This window comes from Calypte anna, chromosome 15, assembly GCF_003957555.1.
Source record: "Calypte anna isolate BGI_N300 chromosome 15, bCalAnn1_v1.p, whole genome shotgun sequence".
Taxonomy (NCBI): Eukaryota; Metazoa; Chordata; class Aves; order Apodiformes; family Trochilidae; genus Calypte; species Calypte anna.
The window spans coordinates 11,051,193-11,063,228 of NC_044261.1; the positions used below are offsets into that span (position 1 = coordinate 11,051,193).

The 12,036-nt window shown below is 47.1% G+C and overlaps 1 protein-coding gene across 1 annotated transcript in view; it reads left to right on the top strand.

Moving 5' to 3' along the window:
• Positions 1-11,533, top strand: part of RTN4R (reticulon 4 receptor) — a 72,226-nt gene extending 60,693 nt beyond the window's left edge. The window contains exon 2 of the mRNA XM_030460581.1: positions 9,943-11,533. Coding sequence (XP_030316441.1) covers positions 9,943-11,372 — 1,430 coding nt within the window. The 3' untranslated portion in view covers positions 11,373-11,533. The remainder of the gene's footprint in view (positions 1-9,942) is intronic.
• Positions 11,534-12,036: the final 503 nt, after the last annotated feature.

The following is a 12,036-nucleotide window of genomic DNA, read 5'->3' on the forward strand; positions in this document are numbered from 1 at the left end:
TTTGAAGCATTCCTGAGATACTTTGGTCTCCATGGGAGATCTAAGTCATCTCAGGAACCAAAGCAAACTTCCTTTGGACACCTTTTTATCCCTGATTTTTTTTATAAGTATGGCACAGATAATACCACCTTCTGGAGGAGCTGGTTGTGATTCACAATGCATATTTTCTCACTTCACTCTTCAGAGGATGAGGAGTGAATGGTGGTGATGTCACAGATGATTCTCTTCATGCAATGTGCTGGATGCATCCCATCTGGATAAGATGGAAATGAGGATTGTGACCACTTATGGTGCCCTGACCCACGTGCTGGGGACCAGTCACAGCATCTTTTGGTCTCCTCTCTTAGGCAACTGGGGTCTGCCAGGATTTACTGGGCTGGGTATGGATTTAGATAACAACATTTCTTCAGCCTGCTCATCCAAGGTGAACTCATGAGAGGTGGATTTGGGGAGTTCCACTGCAGGTTTTCATGGATGCCTCTCTACCCTTGTTCTGCTGAACCTCCTGCAGCAAGCCTCCAGCATTCCTCTTCCTTTTCCTTCCTTCATGCTCAGCTTTCCCAGGGATGCCACAGCTGCTCCACATGCTTGTTCCAGACCATGTGCAGTTTTAAACTCCAATTATTCCATCTGAAAAGCCTTCCTTTGGGCACTGGGCATTTTCTGCAGAGACCTCTTGGCACTCATCTGACCTTTCCATCAGATATTTGCCTAGGATGTCTGCCTTTGTCACAGACTATCCCAACACTGGGTATCTGCAAAAGATTTTTGCCTCCCCTAGAGTTTTTGCTGTTATGATTGGTAACTGGCAGGGGATTAGGTCAAGCCGACCCGCTCAGAGCTGATGCAGAGGCTGATTTTGAGATCAGCCTGGGGAAAGGTGTGATGTGGGGACCTTTGTGGTGTCACACTGGTGGAAAGGACACTAGAGAGGGCCAGGAGCAAGGCCAAGACTTTGCATTGTGTCTTCAGGATTGCTGAAGATGGTCGTGTTTATTCCAGTGTGAAGCCTCCATACATGATCACATACTGAAAGGGGACACACTTCTGCTATGGTGAGGAAACCAGGTCACCTCTGAGGAAGGAGAAGGGAATATGGGAGAGTCTGGATCACAGAATTAAAGAATTACCACAGACCTCTAAGGTCAATGCACAAGTGGAATACTCAGGTGCATCAAGCAGGGCACTGCTAGCTGGTCAAGGGAGGGGACTGTCCCACATCACCCTGCACTGGGGCAGCCCCATCTTGAGTTCTGTGTGCAGTGTTGGGCACTTCAGAACAAAAAGGACACAGAGCTACAAGAGAGTGTCCAGAGGAGGGCTAAGAGGTTGGTGAAGGTTTCAGGGTGAAGGTTTTCAGAGGAACTGCTTCCTCAGGGAAACAGTTATGGTACCAAGCCTGCCTGGGTTCAAGAAGCATTTGGTGTGATTCTTGGGGTGCCCTACACAGGGACAGGAGTTGGACTTGATGATCCTCATGGGCCCCTTCCAACTGAGCAGATTCTATGATTCTATAATAACTGTCAACATCCCCCCCAAATAAAACACGTATGTAAATATCTGTGTCACCCACTGGAGCATGTCCCAAGTGCCTCATCTTTAAAAACCTCCAGGGATAGTGACTCCACCACCTCCCTGGGCAGGCTGTTCCAATGCCTAACTACTCTCTCAATAAAGAATTTCTTCCTAGTATCAAGACTAAACCTCCTCTGGGCCAACTTCAGGCCATTTCCTCTGGTCCTATCATTATTTACTTGAGAGAAGAGGCCAAGTTGGAATGGATGAGACCTACATTATCTGCATGGAAAGGAACAAAGTTGGAAAAGTCAGGCCTGAGACTGACTGGTGTAAACCCACGTAAAAAGTCATTTCTACAGGAATCCTCCATGGTTTTAATGTTAGATCATAAGCTTTTCCTTTTCCTAGATGCAGTATGTTGTTTGAAACAGGACAGTTGGAAAACACACAGATTTATTACATCTAATATGAGAACAGCTCAAAATTCTGCCTCTTCCGATAGAACTGATTCCGTTTGAACACAAGAGGAAAACTTTTCACTTTGAGGACACTCAGACATTGGAACTGTCTCCCAGGGAAAGTGGTGGATTCCCCCACCTTGGAAAGTTTTAAATTGCAGCTCAGTGGGGTGCTGAGACATCTCACATCAACAACAGGACCAGGTGATTCTTGAGGTCTCTTCCAACATTCTATGAACTGACAGAGCCTGAGTCCCACCAGGGGAGGTGGCAGAGGGCAGGGCTGGCAAAAGCACCCACAGAAGCACAGCCCAGGGTATCCATTGGTATTTCCTGTGCCTATCACTGGAACCAGTGGTAACTAGGGCAGCTTTTCATTGCCTAAGAGAATAACCTCATATCAAAAATGTGAGCAAAGTTTATGCTTCTTCTTATGCAAACCATTTGAAGAGGCATCTTTAACCTGTGTTAGTAGGTAGGGATTACCGGGTCCTTACTTCTGTGGTTTGCTGCTGCAGCTGGGCTGCTGGCTCAGGAAGGTGCCACTGCTTACAACCAGCTTCCATCTTAAGTTTTGGGCCCAACTGTCAGAGATGGTTAATATTTCTGCTGGAAGGAAAGTGGATATTTAGACAAGTGATTTGTTGCAGCAAGGGGTTTCATGGTGAAATTCATAACCACAGACTGGATAGCAGATGCAATTCAGCATTTATAAGCACAAAGTAATGTACACTGGCAAACAGCCCAGACCCTTACCTAACCAAACAGAAGGATGGGCTCTACATGAGCGATTGCCACTCAGCAAAGTGAGCTTGGGGACTTTGTGCAATGCTCTCTGAAAAGCTCAGTTTGAGGCTGACCCATGGCAGGCAGGGTGGAGAAGCTGTGAGATCTGCAGTAGGACATCTAAACCTCTGCATTAAGTTCATGTTGCAGCTAAATCCCAAGTGTCATCCACCCACCTTTGCAGGGAAGAAGACCTGGAAAAGATGTGAAGTAGAGCAAAAATGTCTGGAGCAGCATTCATACAGTGACCCAGGGACTGGAAAAATACCCTGAGAGATTGGAAAGAAGGTTTCATAGTCTGTTGAGGAGACAGAGAAATGGTGCCTCAGGCAGGCCCTGGGCCACTTTTTGCCCAGGGCTTGGAGAAGGTGCCAGGACAATGCTCACACCATCCACTTCTGCTCCTCCTCACTGGGCCTGACCCTTCTCTCATTTGCTGCAGCTCTTCTCACTTTCTTATATTATGATAAGGGGTTTTTTCTTTCTCATTTCTTGGTCTCCCCAGGCATTACTAGACTGTAATAATCAATATTAGTGTTATCCTTGTAGAGGGACCTAATGACTCCTGTATTTAAATCCCTTGATATTTTCCCCTGTGAAGGCTTTTCATGACCTTTTCTTTGAGACTCTTTCACACCTCTGTGGCTTTCAGTAAGCCACTGAAATTCATTAGGAGGAAAACCCTCTGGCTAGAGAGGAGACTTTTATCTATCTATCTATCTATCCATCTTTTTTTGGTCCTCATCAAAATATTCCTATTCGAATTGGCTAAAATAGAAACTGTTAACTATCACCTTTTCCTGTCTCTCCCTGATGTTGCTTGAGGGAAATGCTGGCAAGCTACCAAAATCATAACCCTACCTAAAAGTTCTTAGGCTAAACCAATGCTAAACCAGTGCTGAGAGCACTGGGGAGCCCCTGGCAGGGATGGGGATCACTAGCAGACAGGATCTTTTTGGGCACGTGCCTGTGGGCTGATGGAGCTGCCCTGGTTAAGGTCTGTGCTGCACTCAGCTCAAGTAATGAGTCTTGTAGTTCAGCCCTAAGTGATGCTGAAGAATCAGCATTCAAACCCCTCTGGAGATCTGTGAAGATGGATTTTAAGAATTGCACATGATATAAGTGGCTTTCACTTTCTTGTCTTAAAAATATCCCTGCAATATTAAGTCAAAAAAATCACATTAAGGGAGGATGATTTAGGTAGAAGAGATGAACACCTAGAAGTTAGGAAATGTCACATCTATTGCCTCCATCTCCTGCCTGGATGTATTACAGAAATGACCTTTCATTTCTGACCAGATCTGGTATTTTTTCTGCTGAAATCCTGTCTTGTTCAGGGTAAAAGCTGGATACACACAAAAGTAGGACTGAAGTTGTGCTGCCCAAGGGAATGCAAAGCATCTCAGTCCCAAAGGTTAATGGATCTGGATGCAGTCCCAGAACAAGTGGGATTAGAGTCTGTACCTATAGAAGTTGGGGTTCAGGTGCCTAAACATTGCTGCTTTCTGCTTCTATGAGGTCAGGCTGGGAAACTTGGGGGTGTTCAGCCTGGAGAAGGCTGTGAGGAGACCTCAGAGCAACTTCCAGAATCTGAAGGAGCTCTGGTAAAGCTTGGGAGGGACTTGGGACAAGGGTCTGGAGGGATGGGATGAGGGTAAATGGTTTCAAACTGAAAGAGTGGAGATACAGTTTACAGATTAGGAACAAATTATTTGGTGTGAGGGTGCTGAGCCCCTGTCCCAGGTTGCCCCCAGAAGCTGTGGCTGCCCCATCCCTGGCAGTGTTGAAGGTTGGATGGGGCTTGGAGCACCCTGGGCTGGTGGGAGGTGTCCCTGCCCATGGTAGGAGGGTTGGAATGAGGTTATCTTTAAGGTCCCTTCCAACCCAAACCAGTCTGGGATTCCATGATTCTGTGACTGACAACACACCTGGCTCCAGCTGCTGGAAGAACACAGGTCTCTTATAGGAGCTGTGTCAAATCTGACAGCACTCATGTCACTATCTCAGACTCTGAAGTGTCTTAAAGGTGCCTATTTTTAGGCAGTGGGATGAGGAATTGAAACAAAGTGGAGACAGTTTGGTGTGAGCCAGAACTGTGATCTCCAGCCCTGGGCAGTGGAGAAGAAGCTGGCCCAGTCAGCTGAGCCTGGAGAGCAATGAATCCCCCTGGAGCAGACATGGAGATGCCATCAGCTCAGTCTCTCAAGTGACCCCACTGACTGTTCCCCTTTAGAGGGGTACCTGACACCCCAACATCCCCACAGAGCTGCAGATATGTCACAGGACCCCAAAATGTTCTGCTGCAGCTGGTTGCCAGGTGGCTACCAAGGGGCTTGCAGTGGGCACCAGTGGGCTGAGACCTGATCTGCTCATCCCCATGCTGGGTCCTCAGTTCCCCAACACTGCTGCTTCTCCCAGGTGCTCTGTGGTGATAGAACATCACTCCTCTCTTCTCCTTCTCACCCTAAAGCCTCTCCAGCTGCACCATCCTCAACAAACCTTCCTCGAGGCAGCAGAGGGAAGGAAACTACAGCCTGGGGTGAGACATCCAAACCACTTCTTCCTCATTCACCTCTCCATTCACCTTAGGCTTGAAGTGCATAAAAGTGCTGCCCTCTTCCTTCTGATGCACATTCACTCACCCAAACCCACAGGACAAAGCAGGAGAGACTGAAGCTGCTTTGCAGAGTGTCTTTCAAAGCCATGTGCTGAATTTCAAACAAAACCCCTTCAGACCAGGGAATTAAGCAGCTCAAGTATCTCCCTACTATAAACAAAGGCAAAATGCTGTGTGCATCAGCAAAAGGCTTTGTATTGTAAAGTACTCCCTTTATGTTCAACCAGGAGAGAATTCAAATTATTATTGACCCTTCACTGTAGGAAAGCTGCATTATAATATCTCCAAATCAATAGAGACAAGTGCAGAGCAGCAGAGAAAGGCCACGGCTCTGAAAACTGCCGAAAATTGCATTTTGCTTTGGCCTCTTAAAAAGTTTGCAAAGCATCTATTAGAGGCTCCCAGAGCCTTTTCTATCTAATTGCCATGTTTGACAACGCAATTGCACAGGGGACTGGCGGAAAGACAGATAATGGACCCACTTTAATTGCTTCCCAGTTCCATGAGTCATAACACTTGTGAGATGGCAAAGGGGAAGTGTGGCAGTTTGACTCCAGGAGGTTTCTGGCTTTTAAGAAAGCTCTGGAGGAACAAATGCTAAGCTCAAAGCCAAAGTCTTGGAGGCATTGAAAGTTCCAGGTACTGAATTTCCTTTCATCTTTTGCTTCTGACTCCAGTTAAATTTTAATTTTATTCTGGAAGGAGTGGGAATGGTTTCCTGTCTAAAAGTCAAAGGAATGGATGTCACACCAAGACCCCCATTTTCTCCAGAATGGGCATGAAGGTTGAGTTCAGCAGGTGGTGGAGGGTTCATCTTGAGTTGGTCAGCATTGGTGGTGAGAGCACATTGTGTACCTGGAACTCAGGATGGATTTATCAGGCAGGTCAAGGGAAGGACACTGTGCTTCTGTGGGAACACAGTGGGCATTCCACCTCCTTCCTTCCTATGACACCATTGAACACCTTCTGTATTTCTGACCTAAGGGAAAAGTGTATTTATCCCAGAGCTCGGGATGAACCCTGTCCTGTGCTCATCCTAAAGTGGTCATTTGGCACCTGGTCAGAAAAAACAAAGTAATATTTCCCTGGAATTGGATGTGTCAATCTACCCTGATGCAAGGTCTGGATGGATCATGGCACTTGGTGGCCACTGTGGTCTGGGACACCCTGACACGAAGCACAGTTACAAGGGGAACACCAGTGATGGAGAAGCTCCTTGGAGGAGCAGAGGAAGGCCAAGGCATGGTCCCTCTGGTCTCTGCTACATCACACACCAGGCTGGCTCGGGAAGAAAGGGTCTGCAGCATCCCCTTGACTTCCCAAGATTGTTTACTGCACCCACTCCTTCATTTTCTTCAGGCCCTGCTCTTGCTGGGGCTTCTCTGATGACTGCTGAATGCTGAGCTTTGTCATGGATCAGTCAGGACATGGTTGAGTTGCACAGTAGGAAACTTACAGGGAAATTGCTCTGGGGGATGATTGACAGGGACTGTCTCCAGTGGAAGGAGCTAATCCAAGCAGCTCAAGAACACCAAGTCCCTAATTAAAGCACACAGGCTAGCTCTGCCTGTAATTAATTTCCACCAGCAGCCACCTCTCATTGCCACTGACTCACAGCTTCCCGCAGCCTCGGGTGTCAGCAGCAGGAGGAGAAAAGCCGAGGTGCAGAGCAGAGCAGGATCTGCCCCTTCCCCTTCACTGCTCCACAATGGAGAGATGCCACAGGGTGTCCCCAGCCCTGTGACACTGGGACAGGACCTCATGTCCCTCGGGCAGGGCTGGTGGGGCACACTCAGGGCACGAGCCAGGCAGTGCTGCAGAGGGTGCAGGAGCTTGGCTGGCAGGAAGGGGTGACCCAGGGCACTGAGGTTGTTCCCTGCTGCCTGTTGTCACTTTCTCTCCCCGTGTACACAGGTAGTTATTATCCACTTGCCTTCTCTGGATGGGAGCACAACACAAATGTTTTCATTGTGTTTCCTCTCCTCTGGGAATGGTTCTTTGCATTCACCCCTCTGTGAGCATGTAAGAGATTTACAAAATGGATGGGATGCATCTGGATCAGGGTTGAATTTTCCCCCCTATAGATCTCCTTGGGAAGAACCAGGGAGCCTGCAGGGCTTGGCTGCAGCCCCAGTGCTGTTCTCTTGGCGTGAATGTTGTGTGGAGTGAATCCCATTGCTCCAGTACCACCCTCGCCCCCCATCACCTCAATCATGAGACTGAAGAAAGAGCCTCCAGAAAGTCCTCCTTCTCTGGCCCCGGATTTTTCATTATCAGCTGGAGAGGAATCGTGCTGGTCAGAGAGTTGCCAGCATTGTTTTAATTTCCCAGGAGGCTACTCTTGGTGTGACATGTCTCTAGCAAGGGATTTCAGTTGTCTCGTGTTACTTTGCTCCATCCAATGGGACATGATATGTCAAAGCATGACAAGCCAGCCAGAATGTGTCATAATACTACACTCAACACACTGCCTTCCAGGGATGCTCAGCAGATAATAATATCAGGCTCAAATTATCTCTGCATGCTGAGCTGTTGATTTTTTTCTCCCATGTGGACTATGCTATGGAGGAGGTTTCCTTCCCATATTGGACTGTTGGATCACCACAGATTTATTAGCTGCACACAGTGAATTAATTTGACTAGAGTGAAACTCAGGCCTGGGAGCCCAGCCTACTGGTAGAGAAAAGCAACCTTCCCATCTTGGCTTCTCTGATATCTTTGTTACTGCTTCAGTGCAGAGTCTGGTGAGATTTCCATATCATTTATTCCCTTATCGTTGGGGTTTGAAGTTGCTTTTATGTGGAGATGAGGTGATGTCATTAGCTCCATAACAGTTTCCTGTGGGGTGCAACCATAATCTCCAGGATTTGGCTCCAGTGAGCTGCACCATGCACACGACTGGAAGCTGTGGGCTTCTCCCAGTTTCCCCCAGTTTCCCCATTCTGCATCACTGTCCTTTCCTGGCTGACTTTTTGAACTCTGCTGTTTCCTCTGAAGGTGTAATGAGGCATCGCCGTGCCTGAACAGCATTTTCAGGGAAGAAAAACAAATCTCCCACAACAGTAGAGAGGGAAAGCTTCTGTTGGTCCCTGGGCTGGGGATCCCCAGTGATGAGGAGGTCTTTTTCCAGAAGTGCTGTGATGAGCTGGGGAGGAGACACACGTGTCCCTGCCCTCACGTGGGGTTTCGCAAACAGAACCTCCTGCTGCTGTGGTTGCTGCCTGTTCATTTAAGTTCCCGTGTGGGGTTGAGAGAAAGCAAGCTAATTAGTTGCTGCTAATTGCTGGGAAAGCACTGCTGAAACTGCCTCTTCTCCACCATGGGGAGGAAAATCTCTCTGCAGATCTCTCAGCTGGAGGTTCAGCTCCCTCCCAGCTCCCCTTTCAGGAGATAATGGTGGCTCCACAGCCTCTGCCTGTCCTTTCCTGCTCTTTCCCTGCAGCACAGGGAGGGGAAATTTATGGGGTGATAACAGTAAAAAAATTTTTAAAATTATTTTTTTTTTTAAACCAGAAGGTTTGGGAATTTATGAATATCAAAATGCTTCCTGTGATTCCTGTGCAACCCAGCTCCTGGGGAAATGGGTTGTCACCACCACAAAAAAATGTTCCTCTCAGGGGCTCTTCAACACTGGTGGGCTGCCTGCAGCATGCCTGGGACACAAGAAACATAGTTCTGTCTTGCAGATTTCAAGGAATCCTTGAATCAGGCCTTTTGCATTATTTTCTCCCAAAACAGCACTGTTCTTTGTGGAAAAAAGATGCTGTTTTCTCCTCTTTTTTGGTGACTGCACAGGTTCAAAGGGAAAAAGAGGAGAGAGGAAGGCAATCAGGAGCACATGGCATAAAGTTTTGGCCCAAAGAAGGAAAAGATGCTCTTGAGACATCTAGAGGCAGGTCTGCCCTAAAAGTTATTTTGGGAATCCCTCACAGTTGTTTCTTACAGGATGACCAGATCAATCAGAAATTGTTCAAGGAGAGTCACAAAAGCCATTTGTAGTGCAATCTGTGCATATCTGCTAGTTTTCTGGACCTGTTCAGTGATCCCCAACAGCAAGGAGCTGGTGGTATGGCTGGAATGGGACATAGAGGCTGTGTAGTACAACCCCATGGCTGCAGGCACCAGCCACAGCTGGGCAGCTGTTTTCCCATAGCCTGAACTGTGCTAAACCTGCCTGTGAAGAAGACAAGTGCTACTCCTGAGACAGCCCCTCTGCTCAGAGGTAAGCTCTTTGGAACAGGGCTCATGGTGGATGAGTGTTCAGGATGGTGATTGCTCTCTTTCCCCACCGAATTTGGAGGTCTCCCAAGCATGAAAGGCTGAGGAGGTGCTCAGGCTTTGTCACTCTGAGTCAATATTGATCGTAGCTGTTGCCTTGAGTGGTAGGAGCGTTTTTAATTCTGCATTTTAATGGTTTGTCTCCCCTGGCATATGTTGTTTGTGGTGTGTGTTTCAAAGCAAGACACTTTGAAAGGGTGATTTTCAGGCTCATCTATTAGCTGCAACGAAAAGTGCTCTCCCATGACCCTGCCTAATTTGCATACTATTTTTGTTATCATTTAGGAAGCAAACTGCTGATTTTGGTGCTTTGCTTGAACATCCAGTCAGAAGTGGAGTCTTGCCCCGGGGCATGCGTATGCTACAGTGAACCGAAGATCACGATCAGTTGTCAGCAGCAAGGACTGACAGCAATCCCCACCACGATACCCATCCAGAGCCAACGCATCTTCTTGCACAACAACAAGATAACCCTGGTGAGGTCCACCAGCTTCACCTACTGCCGCAACATGACAATTCTTTGGATCCACTCCAACAACATCAGCCTCATTGAGCCTGGGGCCTTCTACGGGCTCAACAAACTGGAGGAGTTAGATCTGAGTGACAACACGAACTTGAAGTCTATCAACCCTGTCACTTTCCGGGGTCTCGTTCACCTCCACACTTTACATCTGGATCGTTGTGGGCTCCTGGAGCTTTCCACAGGGCTTTTTCGAGGGTTGTTCTCCTTGCAATATCTCTACCTTCAGGATAATAATCTTCAGAATCTGCTGGATGACACCTTCATCGATCTCGCAAACCTCACCTACCTGTTTTTGCACGGTAACAAAATCAGAAGCTTGTCAGAGAATGTCTTTCGTGGACTGATCAACCTTGACCGGCTGCTTCTGCACCAGAACAGGGTCAGTGTGGTTCACCGGCGCTCTTTCCACGAGCTTGGGAAAGTTATGACCTTGTATCTCTTTAACAACAACTTGACGGTGCTCACGGGGGAAACCATGGCTCCCCTGGTGTCCCTCCAGTACCTGCGCTTGAATGGCAACCAGTGGATCTGTGACTGCCAGGCTCGGTCTCTCTGGAATTGGTTTAAGCAGTTTAAAGGATCATCTTCAGAGCTCGAGTGTCACCTCCCCCCTCGCTTGGCAGGGAAAGACCTCAAAAAGCTGCAGAGCGCCGACCTGGAAGGGTGCGTTGACTCCTTCAACCAGATACGAACAAGTGTTTTTAGCACTAAGACCAGATCTGGGAAATTGCCAACTGGGCTCCCCCCTCTGGGCTCCCATGATGGCTCCTCCAAGTGCTGTCAGCCTGAGACAGATAAGTCTTTTATTTATGAAGCTAAAGGCAAGGCAGGTCCTTCCTCCCACAGCAGCCGCCCATCCTCCAACAACCCTCTCAAGGATAAGGAGAACATGTCCAAAACCAAGTATGTTGAGACAGACCTTTCAAAAAATGGCAGCAACAAGCAGATAAATGATTCCCCCTTTGGGACCTTCCCCAGCATTGTAGACCCTCCATTGACCAAGTTGAGACCAGAATTTTTAGAGCCTATTGGACCTTCCACAGTCCCAACCAAAAAGAGGCAGGGATGCTCTAAAAAGAACAAATCAAAGTCCCAGTGCCGCCTCACCCAGCCAGGAAACAGCTCCACGTTACAGCTCAGCCTAAGCCTTTTGATCCCCCCCTTGGTGTGGAGCTTACTGTTATTCTGCTAAAATTAACTCTTTTTCCTGGGTTGATGACACTTTAATACTAGACTTCTGCTGACCTCCATAAGTGTTGCAAACAAAAAGCAAAACTACCATCCACCCTGAGAAAGCTTTGTTACACAAAAGTTAACTGGATGCCTTTGTAAAAAAACAAAAACAAACAAAAAACAAAACAAACAAAAACAAAAGAAAAAAAAAAAGACAAACACCGAGATGTACATAATTTATTTGTCCTGAAACCTGTGAATTATACCTTTGGTCTTCGGAACTGCACTTGCCCACAAAGCAGCTTTAGCTACAGCAGATGGTAAAGAAACACGGTTTATTGACAGGAAAAAAAACAAAACAAAACAAAACAAACAAAAAATGTAAGAAATGGTATGAAAAGAATGTCTAAAATCTGTTTGTAACTTGACATCCCACTGAACAATATTACAGGTTCCCATTTGCAGAGGTAATGAATTTGATGCTGTTTGAATCCTATGTTTATGAATATTGCAGTTTTTTCGGTACTCATTCCATCACACCATGTTTACGGGCAGTATTTGTTAAAGAATGCTGCCTTTTCCTTCACAAGATTGCAGTATATATAGATATGCATTTTATTTTACTTGTGTACAAGTATACAGAAAAAAAAAATAAAGATTTCTTTTTCCTAAATAGTTGTCAT